At 42.4% G+C, this 16978-nt stretch overlaps 1 protein-coding gene across 2 annotated transcripts in view; it reads left to right on the forward strand.

Moving 5' to 3' along the window:
- Positions 1–16978, forward strand: part of LOC308402332 (phosphatidylinositol-binding clathrin assembly protein) — a 117765-nt gene that overhangs the window by 86224 nt on the left and 14563 nt on the right. Inside the window, exons 13-16 of one of the 2 annotated variants that reach the window (XM_080891081.1) lie at positions 357–467; positions 8793–8936; positions 9282–9312; positions 9574–9706. In XM_080891081.1, the coding sequence (XP_080747207.1) occupies positions 357–467; positions 8793–8936; positions 9282–9312; positions 9574–9706 (419 nt within the window). The remainder of the gene's footprint in view (positions 1–356; positions 468–8792; positions 8937–9281; positions 9313–9573; positions 9707–16978) is intronic. The other variant, XM_080891082.1, reaches the window with a different exon arrangement.

Consider the following 16978-nt stretch of genomic DNA (forward strand, 5'->3'; position numbering starts at 1 on the left):
CGGAAAGACAAAAAGGTGCGTCAGTGGATTTCCTCGTGCACTGGCTTAACTCTCCCGTGAAAGGCTGACGTCCCCGACAGCCTGCGCAGAATCCCGAGTCATCGAGCAACAACAATAGCAGTACACTGGGGACTGTAGCGTCCGTGCTCCTAATCTAATGGGATTAGTTAAGCAGGAGGTGCTGGAATCCTTACTTAAAGCAAAGCTGTGACTTTGGGCCTGTCTGATGGATGGATGTATGTACAGCTGTTTCCTTTGTAAAAGTGTGCCCGATAAAGCGTCTCCAGCTGCTATCTCGCGCAGCCTAAATAGCACAAACGGTGCTTTAATCAGTCATATTTAATTGCATTCCTCAGGACTGGACAGCCAACCTCTGCAGCAGAGCGGCCCCGCCATGACCGTAGATTTCGATGCTGTGTTTGGGAATAAGGCCACACCCAGTAACAACGGCCCGCAGCCTGCAGCCGGTAAAGCCTCCTCTGCCTGACTGTCCGGGCAGAGCCAGACTGAACTAAACCTTTTCCATCTTTTTATTATATAACTTTTGGCTTTGCTGGGAACAAAAGCTTAACACTTTACTAACCTTCTGACTTGTTTCTTGCGACTGAGTGGGTGTGTGCAGCTTGCTCGCTCTGTCACATAGACCTTTTGTAACACTTCAAACCCGAAGATGACTTCAGAAACAAATGCTTCCAGTATTTTTTATTGTTTAAAGGTGCATTGTTATAACTGGTACATATTATATCCAGGATCTGAGCGTGACCTAGACAGTGTGTAGGTAGCAGAACAGCAAAAGTCACAGCCATAGCTAGTTGATGATCTTTCAAAATAAAATGCATATACATCTAGCACCTTTTAAGACTGTTAATGTGTGTCCATGAGGCTGATTTTAAAAGCAGTGGTTGCAGACCACGGCACAAACGTATGCAATGAACTTGCAGACTCTGAAATGGTTGCTCGAAAGCAGGGACCAAGTCTGTGACCACTCACAGTCAGCTGCTGTCCTCAAAGAGACTTTGTTGGATCAAGATGTAGACAAAGCTGCATTGAGATGGAATTAGTCTGCAGTTAAACTCAGTTGGTTAAGTTAGTATTTACATGGAATCTGTTTGTGATAAAATGGCAAAGATCGCTGATTTACTTTGATACACCGACGTTCACATTACCTGCTTGCACTCAGAGTCCAGGCAGAACCTCATACATCTAAAACTCCTCCACAGATAGTTGCTGCAGGGCAGCAATGTAGCTGCAACCTGACATTTCAGAGAGATGGGTTACACTCATCAGACCGACTCATATTGATTGCAGTGTTCTGACAGTCTGTTCATAAATTAGACGGTAATTATTTGCAGACCTTTCCAAATCCACGTGAGAGTGACTGGAGCTGGTGTGAGTTTGGAGACAAGTTGCCGTCCACCAGTTTATCGTCGTCTGACCCCAGAGAGGGTGGTACACACTAAATTAGTTGGTCACCACAATCGGGCAACCCCATAGATGTTTTTCTAGTCAGAGGTTGTCATCCTGTTTTTCCTCCAGTGTGATTGAGGCATTACTGGGTTTCTTTAATGTGCAATCTTTTTTAAATTTGAGCATTTAAACAGATCTTACCAAGCTGGAAGAAAACTGCTAAATACCCTAGTTAACTTCTGTTATCATTGTTAGTAGTGAGATGATTCTGACAGAGTGAACAGAGCTGAATCTATGAATACACTGTAAAGAATATTGTTGAATAGAGGAGTCATGATGTGTAGGAGGCCATCCTTCAGCCTCCTCGCCTGCTGCTGCTGTTGTGTCCTCCCTGTTATGGTAACAGCTTTGGACTGACTCTGACTGGCTCTTAAGTGTTGCAGGTCTGAGCCTTTTGGCTCTGAGCCCTCTTATTAGCTTACTTTCCTTTAACCTCTCAGCAACTGACACAATCAATTCCAGGGCTTCTCAACCCTTTAGAGTCCCGAGGCACTCCTGCAAAGCATATAATTTTAAGGCACACCGAGTTATCGACCACTCCAGAGAAGGTACAGCAGATAAGCGCGACTACCTGCAGAGGTCATCTAAAGACTATTTTCATCATAAAGGGAGAGGGAAGTTCAGAAAGAAGTGCAGGTTTAACTGCAGCAGCACGGAGGAAGTGTGCTGTGACTTCATTGGGTTTGTTTTAAATTAATTAAAGGGGTTTTTTTGGGTGCTTTTATTTCACACTTGAGGAAATTTACTGAAAGGTGTTTCATGGTGCCAGCCATTTTCACTGTGCTGGCGTCCATCAATCAGCCTCACCGGGATTTATCGTCCAGCTGTTTCGGAGCAGCATTCGCTCCACGCGCAGTTCACACTCGTTGTCGGGACGACTTGATCATAGCACATTTGTCACACAGATCGCTCGTCGTAACCTCGAGGAAAGAATATCCTGAAGTCACCTGAGTGAAATGTTGTCACGTTATCATTATTATCCGGAGGATTAGCTGTATTTGCACAGCTGTAGCGCTGCCTCGTCAGACACTCTTAAAGCCGTTTCACTCCAAAGGACCTGAGTTGTGACTTTGCTCGGGAGCTGCTCGCTCTAATCTCGTCTAACCCTGTCAGTCTCCTCTGCTCAGATTTAACAGTTGGAGGCGTGCAGCTTGTTCCTGGCTCTGGACGGAGCGACTCTTTCTATTAATAGGGCCTGTGTCGAGGCTGCCACTACAACTACCAATACACCATCTGGGCCACTGGCAGCATCGCATGTAAAATCCCCCTGTGTGTATGTGTGTGCTCATGCATTATCTGTGTATTTCTATGCGTGCTCACATGTGTTTGTGAGTCTGTGCTCACACGTCTTCTGTCATTTTACTCCATCCCATCTGTCTGCTTCTGCTCGTCTGTTATTTGTTGTTGTGGTTCACACCATCCCCACCTTCCTACTCCTCCCTGTATTTCCTCTCGCTCCCTCTCCCTGTCTTTGCCTCATCGTCTCCCCATCACACTTCACAAGGCAAAAATCACCCAGGCAACTCCTTTCCATCTGCTCTCCTCCTCCTCCTCTTCCTGTCTGTTTTTCCTCCCTTCTTAATTAATTAATAATTGATACTTTGCCTGAATTTTGGCCACTCTTAAGCTGTATTTGACCTCTAGTGATCTTTTCAAGATTTGAGTTTTCTGAAGGACAACAAGCAATTTCTGCTGGTTATTCTAATGAAGGTGCTCTGCCTGCTACTGCTGTGTCTGTGTGTCCGTGTTATTTAAAGCAGACTTGTAATGCATGCTTACTGCTGTGCTTCACAGTTGAAAATAATCCTTATAGTATCTTACAATGGCCTTGGTGCAGCCCCTCAGTGCATTCTCTGTATATGGGAAGCTCTCCCTTGGAAGTTGGGAGGCAGTGGGAGAGAGCTGTCAGGGATGTTAGCCTCTGACTGATATCATAAAGAAAAAAAAACCAGTTTGAACTGACCTCGTTATTCTAAACTCTGTTTAACATTAGCAGCCACATATATGTGAGAAGAAATAAAGGTATAGTTCTGCCCTAATTCTGCTGCGTTCCTCTGTTTATGATCTTATCTGGTTTTGTCAGTGCAGCTTTCTGTTATTAACAAGCTCATAAAGACTTGCACAGGTCGTCAGTGAAGAAGTCACACTCTTAGAAAGGCCTGACGTTTGTTAGTCGCTTTGTGTAAACTCGTGATGATAATCTTCCTTCTCAGGCGGGACAAGTCTGAATTGAGTTTTGTCACATTAGCGTGGAAGCTGCGGCAGAACCAGATGAAACACTTGGACGGAGATTAAATGCACATCTTGTACTTCCTAAGAGGACTGTGTATCTTCAGTTATTACCTGCATAAAGGATGGGTTAATAGGGTTATGTTGGAAACACAGAATAGAGTGGTCTGATATTATTGAGTTTCCTGATCGTAAAACTGATTTATGATCATTTAGTCATCAGGATTCAGATGTTTTAAAATGGGGATGTGTTAGCTTTAGCTGCAGTCTGTTGGCATGATATAACATACTATATGTATCAAGTTAATAAGAGGGACTTTTTGCAGGAAGAAGTCGCTGTTACTTTGTGACCTGATTCAGGGCTTTTCACCAGGGAGAACAGTGTGGTGTGTGGCAGCAGGGTTTGTTAATGTTGATGTACTGGGTGAGAAAAGTAATCCTTACTGTGTGTTTACATACACACTGAAATATAGATGAATATATCAAATATGATGTTAAACTTGGTGTTTTTGACCAAACGTAATGCATTTATAGGTGCTGTAGATTAAATTTAGGTGAAATCATTGTGTAATTGTTTCACATTTCAAATGTACAGAGCTTTGTGCTGGTGCTTGGACAAGGATGCTGTGCCATCCAGTGTCCAGGCCTTTGTGTTTGGGCCTTGGCTCCATTAAACAGCACATTAGTTTTTATCTGTTATGAGGAGCAAAAGCAAAACTTTATTAAAAAATGAAAATCACTTGATTTGATAATAAAAGGGACAAAAGTATTCCCTAACCCGCTGGCTGCTGCTTGTTTCTGGGTGAAATTGGTCACAAAGAAGGTGCTGCAGTAGAAACTTCCTCATGACTTCTTTTGATCACCAGCAAATTACAGTCATTTTCATGGAAGATGCCGACTTGCGTGCTGACTTTTGTGTTGTGCTTTTGAAAACGTACCACCCGCTCTGCAGGCAGCGAGTGAGGGTTTGAGGACTCGTGGAACATTTTCCAAGTTTGGTGGGTGGTCAGCGAGTGTTTGCGGGCAAGTCGGTGTCTATCAGGTGTCACATAACCCTATGACAACCCACTGGATACCAAACAAATCACAGCAAGGTTTTTGGCGTAGCACCCTTTTATGTGGTATCACTGCCAGCAACCACTCATCAACCAGTTGGTGGAATACGTACTTTTCCCTGGCTAGTGGGCTGCCCACTGGTCTCCTGACCCTTTTTTTTTTCTTTTTCTTTTTTTTCTTTTTTTTACCCCTAGCAACCTGTGGTTACCAGGAGGTTCCTGAGCAGTCTAGACTGAAGCCTATCAGCCATTTACTTGGTTCTTAAGCTTTTAGACTCCGTGGGCCTGATCCAGTCCAGCACCACCCAGAATCAACTTCAACCTCAGATCAGAATTACCTTTTATAACAGAAGATTTTCCCAAATCTGGGATAAATACGGTTTGGAAGACTGGTTTGCTTAGAAGAAAGACAAAGAACAGCAGGTTTCACTCAATTGTTGCTGTTGTTTTGGTCTCACATATAGCTATACACAGCCTATATTATTGTAACTGAACTGTAAAACTGTCCCTGTTATCGACTAAACAATCGCCACCCGAGTCCGATGGACCCCAATCCTCAACAGAAACCTGAGATGCTGGAAAGGGCTGATTAGGAGTCCGCTCCTGGGAATGAAGCGACAGCTACTTAAAGCCACTCTTGCAGGGTTATGAGGGAACAAGAGAGTTTCTGTTAGCATCAGTCAGTTCGATGGAGCTGGTAGGACTCATAGCAACAAAAAAGTCATCAGTCTGTAGATAAGAAACAAGCTAGAACCTTCACTGTCTCGAAACCATTGAAGCCTCTTCCTCCGTATCTGCCTGTCACACAGCAGCTCCTAAAGCTCTTTTTTGTAAAGATCCCCCATCATATGTTAATACCACCCTTGGGGACATTTAGGTATGATGAAGCCAGCGATGGTGGGTACTTCATTTCTGAAAGAAACGCAACGTTTTTACAACTTCTTTTCAGATCTCTGAGCAGTCAGCGCTGGTGTTTTGAATCCTCGATATGGATTTACTTTCTTCTTTCCCTTTGATCTTAAACTCTATTGACTGTCAAATCCATCGCTGAAACACCTAACACAGATATCATTATCTCCTCAGTTCAATACGACACACACCGCTTACTTATCTCCCTCCATCCCTGCTTTCTTCTTCTTCTTTTTGCTGCCCTGCAGTGTTGTGTGATCTACTGAGGAAGCTTGTTCCGTTCATCTGTCGCTTCTTGGTTCAGTTTAATTCAGTGGTGCTTTACTGATGTGACGATTTCAGAAATAAAGAAATATAAACTCACCTGTGTTGACAAAGCGTTTTATCACAGGAGGGAAATCAGTGTTTAAAACTAGGTTCATTTCTCGATCTCCCTTCTGTCTCAATTCCCGTTCTTCTCTCTACTTCCAGTCTTCTTTCTGTCTCGGTATATTTTCCATCCTCTCCCTTTTTCTCTCTCATCTGCTAAGCTAGCAGGAAGAGTGCTTTCTGAATCTCTTGTGTCAGCACCACTGTCAGACCCACACACCGCTTCCTAACTAAATATTATTCCTCCGTTTTTTTCCCCTCTCCACCATCAGTTGCCTTACTTTCATCCTTTCTCCTTAGCAGCAGAGCAATCATTTGTTCTCATTCTTGTTTTAATTTTTGTTGCTGTTCTCCTGCCTTCATCTCTCCATCTTTCAATGAAAGATATTTTTTTAATAGTTTTAGCCATGCTGACCTTTTCCTCCTCTGAATATGCACCATCACATCTCCAGGTTCCCACCATCAGACCTGTGCTAAGCCATTAGCTGAATGAGTGCTGACATGAGAAGCTGTTAACGCAGCCACTTAGACGCAAACACTTCCACACCAGTGCAGGAAATTACCCTGTCATTTCCACCTATCAGAGACAAACTCAGTTAACTTTCCCACACAGAAGCACACACGCATGTTCCAAACTAATCACTGTTCACAGTCAGAGTGTGTACATGACGACTACAAACAGATAAATCAATCATCTGGAACAACTGCTGCAAGCTACCGAGTCAGGGATTAAAGGCTCGCTACTGAAGCTGCTACATGGCAAAGAAAAAAAGAGCGGTTTAGGTCGAGGATATCTGATTTAAACTATCTGCTTTTTTCCCCCCGTGTGGGTAAATGCTAAAAATAGGTCGGAAAGAATTCAATTAACAGAGAGGCTAGCAGTGAGATTGAGGTTCATATTAAGGAGGCCCAACTCAGCAATATTCTCAGATCAAAACTGTCCAGCTCGGCTTCATTAAAGTGGTCGAGCCATAAGTTGATGTATTTAAAGAGTAGGAAAAATTAGGTTGAAAGCAAGAGCCTGCTCTCATTAGAGTCAGGATTAAATGTCTTCTCACTGATACAGAAACTTTATAACGTTTGTTCCCAAACTTTCTTGTCTTGTCCTCCAGCGTGAACTTCACTCATTAACTTTTAGATGTTATTTTTCTTTTTTCAGCCTTACCATTGATAGTCCCCCGTCTCCTTTAGTAAGTTGGTAAATTCTGCCTGTCGAACTTTTTGTTGTTGCGTTGGAGCATAATACAGCTCACAGTGAGAACAGCTGCAGATTTCAATGGAAATGCAGTCATTTTTTGATATAGGTGGACAAGTTTAAGCAGACGTCTGCTATTAAAGAAGCTAGTTTGTCTGTTCGGGTTAGGTAAACATGGTATTCTTGGCAACCCAAAGTAAAACAATGCTCAGAGGAACTGCAAAAAAGGAACTACATCTCAGACTCTGCTGACCTCAGTTAACAAGTTCATGACAGCATGATCAGAAAAAGACTGAAGAAGTATTGCTTGTTTGGAACGGAGGCCAACCTGTGATTTTTCTCTCTAAAAATCACAGTTTGTAAATCAGAAACCACAAGACTTCTGGAATGTCCTTTGAACTGATGAGACCAAAGTGGAGATGTTTTGCTGCGCAGCACCATGTCTGAAAAATCCCAACAGCATATCAGCACAAGCACCTCATACCAACTGTCGGGCACGATAGAGGAGGGGTGATGAGAGGGGCTTTTTGCAGCCACATGACATGAGCACCTTGTAGTCACTGAGTCGACCATGGACTCCTCTGTATGCCAAAGTGTTCTAGAGTCAAATGTGAGGCCACCTGTCTGGCAGACATTCTGCAAACTGAATCAACGCTGTAAAGAAGAGCGGACTAAAAGTCCTCCACACTGATGTGAGAGACTCAAAGCCACACAGAAAATGATTACTTCATGTTATTGCTGATAAAGGCAGTTCTACAAGCTGCTGAATCACAGGGTATATTCAGTCCTGGGAAAACTTTCTTTTTCACATCTGTAACTGCAATCTAATTAGCATTTAGGACAAGTAAGCTACCATGAACGACTTAGTTTGATTACAAAAAGGCTCTCTGTGTATCACCAGTAAGCGTGTTCAGTAAACAAAGGGCTCTTTGCCAACATTGCTAGACTGTTTACATCAAATGTATTCTTTCCCACATCCAGTGAACAGTGGGATAGAGGGGTTAACAGCGTGTAGGGCGTAGTAGCATCCAGGACACTTAAGCTAACATTAAACGTGTGTGGTAGCGTGGTTCCAGAAAGACTTAAGGATTTGTAGCTACAATGAAGGATAACTGTAACATCTCCAGAGGTAGCTGTCGGTGAGAAATACTACACCATATTCTTGATACAGTAACCCTACGAAATGCAATTTGGCTAGTAAAATGTTGATTACTACTGTAGCTGAGCTGTGCAGCTCACATTACAGCAGGCAAACAGAGTGATATATATGTAGCCTTTTGCTCCTTGTCTCTTTATTGACTTGGCATATGGAGAAATCCAAAGCTTGACAGGCCTTCTGTGCCTAGTTACAGTTTTCTAATCTGTAATTGAACAGTTGCTGTTGAGGGAAAAGGTTCATCAGCGGTCAAGTCTGCCACTCGGTTAAATTAAATATGAAGTGCTTGATCTTGCTTTTTGCTCAGTCTTTCTGCCTGCCTGTATGCCGTTATTAGCAGCCATTCCTATTAAAAATGCAGTTTTTCTGCACACCCATCTCACTCGCTTGTTTACCTTGATTTCTTCTTCAGGTTTTGATGCTCTCGGAGACCTGTTAAAGCCTACAGTTCCCACACACACCGCACCTCCTCCACCTCCCCCTCAAGTGGCCATCCATCATGGAGGAAAGCTGCTAGCCAACGACCTCGACTCGTCTCTGGCCAACCTCGTGGGCAGTGAGTGTTGAGATTCATGTGAATAGACCAGCAAAGACGAGAGAAAAACTGGGTTACATAACGTGGCACATGCAATGCCTGGCCTTGAATACGTGCCTGCAGTGTACTCTCAGACTCTTAAGGACATATTAAAGTTTACTGTTGCTTGTACATAGAAGTGAGCCTGCATATTCCTCTTTAACTTCATGTGTTTGGTTGGAATTTGTTATTTCTTTGTGGAAACTTGAACCTCTTTTCATGAGGGGAAAAAAACAGCATCTGAGGCTGAAATTCCTTCCTGCCTCCCTTTTCATTGTACTCTCTTAACTGCGATCACTCACTTTCTGTGTTTCCAACTCTCCACAGATCTGCAGTTTGGTGGGACCCCAGCCAAAAAGTAAGTTTTGCTGAGTCGTGATGGTGCCTTTCCTGAATTGTGCCTGTAGTCTCTGCAAAAGCAAATATACGCTTTTAAGCTGTTCTTGGTCAGGAAACTGTCAGCACAAATCTCAGAAAGCAAATTTATTATGAACTGCTTAATATGCACACACATCTGTGGCCTATTGAATTAGACTTTAAAGATTTGAAAAACGTAAATAGCAAATTATGTGATAACTAAACCTGAGATTAAACAGCTGAATCCATTTGACTTCCACAGGCCAGATATGCAGTGGAACCAACCGGGAGAGAAGAAGCTGACGGGCGGCCAGAACTGGCAAAATAAGACCATGTCGACCACACAGTGGAGCCCAGCACCCATGGCCCCACAGCCCATGCCTGTACCACATGTGGTAAGGAGACCAACACATGCACAAATACCCAGCTGCTATAAAGAATTGTGCAACCTCAACATTTTGCCCAAAGGCGTCCATCGAGGTGTCTGTAAGTCCTGGAAGTCTTGGATAATTTTGGTTTATCACAAAAACAAATCTTATCTTCTCATTTGGCATTTTTGGCATCATTCCTGTTTAGTGCTTTACTTTAGATTAACCAAGTTAACTAGCTCAGATTTTGAGAACAACGTCACAAGATGTCCACAACAGCTACAAACTGGACCCAGTTGGGCAGACTGGAGGGAAACAAAGCTGCAAGTTTGGAAAAGAAAGCAAAAAACAAAATGAAAGTAAAGCTCACTGGTTACTTTGTTAGGTCTTGCTAGTTCTGAGTTACTTTTCCCTTCAGAGTTGCTTAATTCAGTAAAATGTTATCTAAATATCCATGATGTTGATCTTCCGTTCTGCCACGTCTCAAAGGGGCTCTCCTGAGTTGAGATCTGGTGACGGTGGAGTCAAGGAATCAGTTTGAGATGATGATTTGAGACATGGTTTGTTATCCTGCTGGAAGCAGCCATCAGAAGATGGTACACTGTGATCATAAGGGGATGGACGTGGACAGCAACAATACTCACTACGATCAGAGCATCTGCCTGCCTAAGGGGCCCAAAGCGTGCCAACAAAATATCCCCCACAGCGAGTTATTGTCTTTGATAATCTTACAAATCTGTTGCTTTAATATCCGGTCTCATCATGTTTCTTATCCTCAATGACTTTAATTGCTGCCAGCTTTCATAAATGATGCCCCAAGCTACGAAAATGAGACTTGAGTTGTGATAAACCAAAGTTATTGTTAAAGTCACGAAAAAAAATTCATGGGAAAGACCCTTTATTGTTGTTTGATGCACGGCATTTTGGGAAATGCGGTTGGTCGATGAGAAGATGCCACAGTCAAAGCTCTGCTAGCAGTTTTCTTTGCTTAGGTCAGCTCGTTAAAATAATGTAAAAGAAGTATGATTTTTTTATTTTTTTTAACCTCCAACACTAAGTATAATTTCTAAACTGAAAATCATTAAGTGGCTTATTCAGTTAATTCAATTAAATTTTATTTATACACCACCATATCACAACAACTGTCGCCTCAAGGCGCTTTAAGGTTTAAGTTAGACCCTGCAATAATACTAACAGAGAAAAACCCAACAATCACATGACCCCCTATGAGCAAGCACTTTGGCGACAGTGGGAAGGAAAAACTCCCTTTTAACAGGAAGACTTGAGACAAACAGCTGAGACCAGAAACCTAGACAGAAAGTGTTTACTGAGGTAATAAAGCAGTTAGACACAGCGGTAGTTTTCATTTAGATTTCCATAGAACTGAATAACTTCTGGCAACCTGAGTAGTCGCCCCCTGCTGACCAATCTCAGAAATGCTGGTTTAAGCTTAAATTGTCAGACCTCAAAGTTACACCTCCGGAAACCCATTTTACCTCTGCACCACATCCTTCTACATAAATGTAACTACACGTCGGGTCAACGCATACCACAAGACTTGATTGGCGTGGAAGGTTGCTTTGTGGGGGAAAGAGTTGTTTCTGGTTAATTCGTTAAGTTAGGATGTAGATTTCCTGCAAAAGTTAAAATCACGCTTTAGGACACTTTGCATCCACCGTATTGGTGACTTTGACCACCGCCACTGACATCATCGCCAGATGTCACCGTACACTCATGTCTTCAACCCGGCTGTGGCAGCCCAACATCCCATGTTACACAAATCAAACCAGCAGAAACTAATCTATTTCGTTGACCAGTAATTCCCGTCATCGTTTTCAGTTTTTTTCCCCTGACATAAACGAGACGACAGCTAAATAAAATCTAATGCAGGGCGACAAAAACTGATGAAATGTATTGACAACTTCTGAAAACAAGATCCAACCAAAACTTATCCTGCCTTTCTACGTAGCATGAGTCTGGAAGCAAACCAATCAGTAATCTCCTTGTGCAGTAAGATGTTCACATTTGATCTGCGCTGATGAACAGGGTGGGGTCGTACAGCCACAGGGGCTCTTTCCAGATCCAACACATCCACGTCCTCACTGCGAGGGCATGTAGCATCTTCTCATTTCACTCTGTGCCCGAAAGTTCCCAAAATGTCAGTGTAATAATTTGGCCTCCTTTCATGTTTCTGCCAGTGCTGGAGACAAAATCAGTTTGAATATTTAGGTTGGCTTCTCACAAACATACAGCGTGATGCCGAGCTGACTGGAACTTGCAAACACTTTGTAGGACATGCATCTAATCTAAAACTGTGGCACTTCTCACACCGAGCGCTGTGAAAATATCTGTGCATGTCTGTGCGGTGTCTTTGTTGTATCAGCTCGGTACATTTTTGTGTGTGTGTGTGTGTGTGTGTGTGTGTGTGTGTGTGTGTGTGTGTGTGTGTGTGTGTGTGTGTGTGTGTGTGTGTGTGTGTGTGTTTTTGCTGATCCTGGCAGCTCCTGATTGTCATCCTGATCTCTTGACTGCAGTTTCTGGCTGACGTGGACAAACTGTCACTAACCCTCCTCTTCCCCTCTTTCTCTCATTTTCTCCTCCTGTTGATCTTTCCCTTTCTTCCTTTCTTCCCTCGCTGTCCGCTTCACCTCTGCTGTCATTCCCTCTAATTTCTCCTTCCTGTCCCGCTCATCCTCCTCGTCCGCTCGTTTTGCACCGTCATCCACTCGTCTTCCTTCCCTCGTTGGCTCGTGTTCTGCTTTATCACGACTCTTGTTATTTTTTGTTTTTTGTTGCGTTGTCATCTTCTCGTCCTGTTTTCTTCGCCCTGCCTTTGACATCTGCACGTTTGCACCGCGACCCCTCATTCTTTTATTATTTTCTGCTTGTTTCCTGTGCTTCTAATCTTTCACTCTCGTTTTTCCTCCTCCTTACTTTCTCCTCATCTTTACCTCACTCTACCGGTTTTGCCACCCTCTTTCATCATCTCCCGCTCATTTTCCCCCACTTTTTCCCATCTCATCACCTTGCCTCCTCTCCCTCCTCCTCCTCTCTTGTCTTTCTCTGTTTTTTGTCCCTTTTCCTCGTTGCGTCCTGATGCAGAATGGAATGTTCTATACTAGTTATGTAAGTACTTATCTCTGTTTAACGAGCTGCTCAGACACGTCCTCTCCCGGGTATCTTTCTCTTCATCTCTTTCCCTGTCACCTCTTCTTTCACTTGCATTCCCCGAAGACGCTTATTTAAAAAAAAAATAGAGAAAAAAAGGAAGTTCATTCTGTTCTTGCACCATTATCATAAATAACCTTCTCACCTCTGTGATAAAAAGTAATAGTCTGCGCTGCTTATGTAAGCAAATTGATGTGAGGAAGTTAGAACAAGGCGCTCCTTCTCCCTACTAAAACCTAAGAGCGCCATTCTTCTGGGTGTCTTTTAAAAGATCCACGTCTAATTTATTTGTCAGCCGTTCATCGGGTTATTATCCACATTTTTCTCCCCCCTCAATCAACAAATCCCATGAAACGGAAACAAAACGGCAAACCGAGCCACTCTGAGGCGCTTCAGAAGTCTGTTATCTCTGTGGCTGAAATGGCGACGTTATCTCGGTATGAAAGGAAAAACTTCATGTGCAGCAGAGGTCCGGTCCAGGATGCACAGATCAAAGTATCGCAATGAAGGATTTAACAACAAGTTACTAAATGGTTGCAAACAGCCACAGAGAGTCAGCTCTACCGGGTTTTTTTTCTCTAATATAAACAACACTTTTCAGTTATTAACATCGATCTGTGTATCAATTTGGTCTCATTTGTTGCTTTTAATGACCCTCAGGCCTGATTTAGACCTAGAGGTAGAGGTTGTGGCGTAACCTTTTCTTTTCACGTCTTTGCTTTCATGGGTAAACAGACTGCAGTGAACAGGATTTATGAAAAGGTTGTACATTATATAAAGAAATGGCCTGTTTTGCAAGCATACTTTCAGATACTTGCTACCTGCCATTTTCATAAGTGTTGAAGCTTTTTCTGATGATAAATTAATCATACTGCATCAAAATAATTAATAAATGACAGAAAAGTGCCTGTTTTTTCTGCTCTAAAAGTTTTTTTTCATCAGGCAAAATTTAAGAAAATTAAATAAGAAATTTTCCTAAATTCATAAAATGTTGTTTTAATGAGCTTACAGAAGATTCTGTCATTTTAGATATTTTTTTCACAAGTTAGTCCCAGAGTGTTTCTTTCATTTACTACAGCAGTGTTTCTTTGTCATGTAGAGATTTGCTGTTGCATTTAGACGACTTCTTATATCCAGATGTCTCAGGGATTCAGTGTGTAGTTAAATGTTAATAAACTACACTGACAGAAAGAGGAGTTTCTTTGGTTCAGCTTTGAGATCGAAATAGGAGCAGTATGTGTTTGCCATCGCTACTTTACAGGTCGTTTACCTCTTATTGGCTGCTCTTGCAAACAGAAAGCTTAAGGTATATCCCACATCACTGACATAATACAGAGTTAAGAATCAAACACAAAACAAAACTAGAATATACTATAATAGCTCCTCTTAACTCTTGCCCCCCATACAGTCGGCATCTGACAACCTGCTCTGTACCCTTAAAGACTAGCTTTGACACCTCAGTATTTCTCAGTTAATACTTGGTTTAATGATCATTTGAGTAGTTGAAAAATAACAAAGAGCCTCTTAGTCGACTTTCAAGGGGTAAAGAGTTTAAACACCCTGCAACAGAGCAGCAAAATCCAGCTGAAATGAGTCCCTGATGCACCAAGAAACATCTTTTTTTTTTTGTTTTTTTTTTTAAGAGATGTGCAGGAAAAAAACGTGTTGAAGTAATTCTCAAACCAGCTAATTCTTAAGGTGTTATTATTTCAGCCTTTAACTCCCACTGACAAGCCAGCAAGAACAGAAATTGCCTATGGGGATTAATTCAGCAGCACAATAATAGGAAAAGAGGTGATGGGTCCCTGAGCAGAACAAACTAAAACAAACTTTTCACCTCTTACACGGTACGACACAGAAATTCTGCATGGTTCAGTCAGCACGACAGAAACATCAGCTTTAACCAAACAAAGCTCAGAGAGAGAATATTAATAAAACTGCTCATTACTGTCCCCGAGAATGAAAATACACAGTCTGTGACTCCAGCGCAGCTGAGATGACCTCCCATAATCCATGAGACAATAAATAAATCATAGCAGAACTGCATGAGACATCACAGGTAACACGAGTAAGCAGCTCGTCACGCTTCACGCATGATAATCGAAACTCCCACGTCTGAGATTCTCAACAGAAGGGCAAGGTTGTAACTGTCTGTGCTGGTTGGATATTCAAAAACGCCATCAAAAAGCATTTTCCCTTTGCTTTTCTTTTTTTTTTTACTGTGACTGAGACTGCAGGCCACTCAAGGTCAGAAGTCTGAGTTTGCATTAGAAAGCACAGAAAGAAGAAAGTTGCTTGTGCCGAGGAGATGGCAGAGGGAGCAGCAGAAGTTCAGCTGTGAAAGCTGAAACTTGGGATGAAAGATGCAGAGAAAAGACAGCTTTCTTTTTTTTTTTAAATTTAATGCGCAGATAGGCAGGGAGACACGCTGGTGAAGGATAGAACAGCAGGCGGGAGATTGAGCATAAAAAGACGGATACAAACTCATGGATGTGTCACACGATGCACCGAGGAGCTGTCGGCGGCGTAAAGATAGATGGACAAAAACACCGGTTGAGAATCTGCAGCGGTGCATCGACACGTCTCACCTTCTCTGCTTTGTCTTGGGTTTCTTTTTGTTTTTCTGTCGTGTTTTAAAGAAGTAGGGAATAAAAATGATGCTTGCCGTCATTTTTGCACAAGCAGCTGTGAAGACAGACAGGAAGCAGAGATGGATGGTTTGCAAATTAATGAGCGATTCGGGTGCAGATGACGGTAAAGTCAATTTCATCTTTAATCAGGGTTCAAATGCTAAAACCACAAACCCACTGATCAATTGCTGAACGCACAATAAGATGGATAAATTAAAGCGTCTTTTTTTTAATCTGAATTGGCTTCTTTTCGTACAACTTGTAGTTCACTTTGATTAATGCTTTTGAGCAACTGTCACAACTCGCTCTACAAAGGCGAGAACTTACTTGCGATTGATTATCTCCTGAGGGCGGTGCGCAGGTTCACCTTATCTGGCTTTTCTCCTGAGGGCGTCTTAACCAGAGTATACACTGAGCGAGGTCTTTGCGCTTTGTGAGAGATCTTCAAAGTTGGTCATTTTGAGGGTCTTGCCATCGAACATGGAAAATCACCACAGAGAGGTCTTAAATGTTTTTTGCAAGGATCTTTTACCTCACATCCACATTTAAGTCCTGGCAATGACACTGCAGGGCTGAGACTGCGGTTCTGAAAGTGGCAGCCATCGCTCAGAAAGCTGTTTGACGCTGGAAAAATAACAGACGGACAATTAAAGTAGCAGAAGGCTGGCTAGCTTACTTGTTATCTTCACCATGGAAATTGTGTTTTTATTTGTTAACATATATAGAAAGATTTAAAATAGTCTCACATTTGACCTTTGACCTCCCCTTCAAGTTCAATAGATTGGCGTGAAAGGTCAAAATGATAATGATGGTATATAGAGCTATTTGTTTCTGACTGCTGTTGTTTGTACCGGCAATATATTGGCATACAGGGAACGATGGGGATTCTAAATACTGTGTTACTTTTGACCTTCGACCTCTTCAAGGTCAAATCAGGTCAAGCTTTTTTAAAATGTCTTGTCTTTAAAACTTTGCGTAAAAAATCTTGCTGCCTTTGTTTGTATTGGCAACATTTAGAAAATGACACTGTTGTAAAAGTCACATTATAGTTTGCATCCAAATATCAGGACAGGTTTGACCTCTGACCTTTTTTTCCTCTTCAAATGTTTTATATCTTTAAATTGCGTGAGCTGCCCGGTTAGTTAGAAATATACTGCAGTATTACCTGTAAACACAAACTGATATTACTGTTAATACTGCGACCCACCTCCAGTACTTTCACAGCCCACCAGGGGGCCTTGGCCCACACTTTGGGAATCCCTGCTCAATCCCCATACACACCATTAAAAGTTAGTGAGCTGACTGCTCTGTAACCATCTGTGCAGAAGCTTCTCACTCGTGGTTCAGGTGGAAAAGGTCAGGTAGGCGTGCTCTTCACTGGGACCACCCATCTTCTTCCTTTTATAAATCACTTTAAATCTTCAGTGTTCAGATGCAGTTTTCTGAGTATTTTAAATGACTTCGGCTCAGTTTTCATAAGTTTTAAAAAGTCAAAAGCTCG

The sequence above is a fragment of the Rhamphochromis sp. 'chilingali' genome (assembly GCF_963969265.1).
Source record: "Rhamphochromis sp. 'chilingali' genome assembly, chromosome: 1".
NCBI classification, from domain to species: Eukaryota; Metazoa; Chordata; class Actinopteri; order Cichliformes; family Cichlidae; genus Rhamphochromis; species Rhamphochromis sp. 'chilingali'.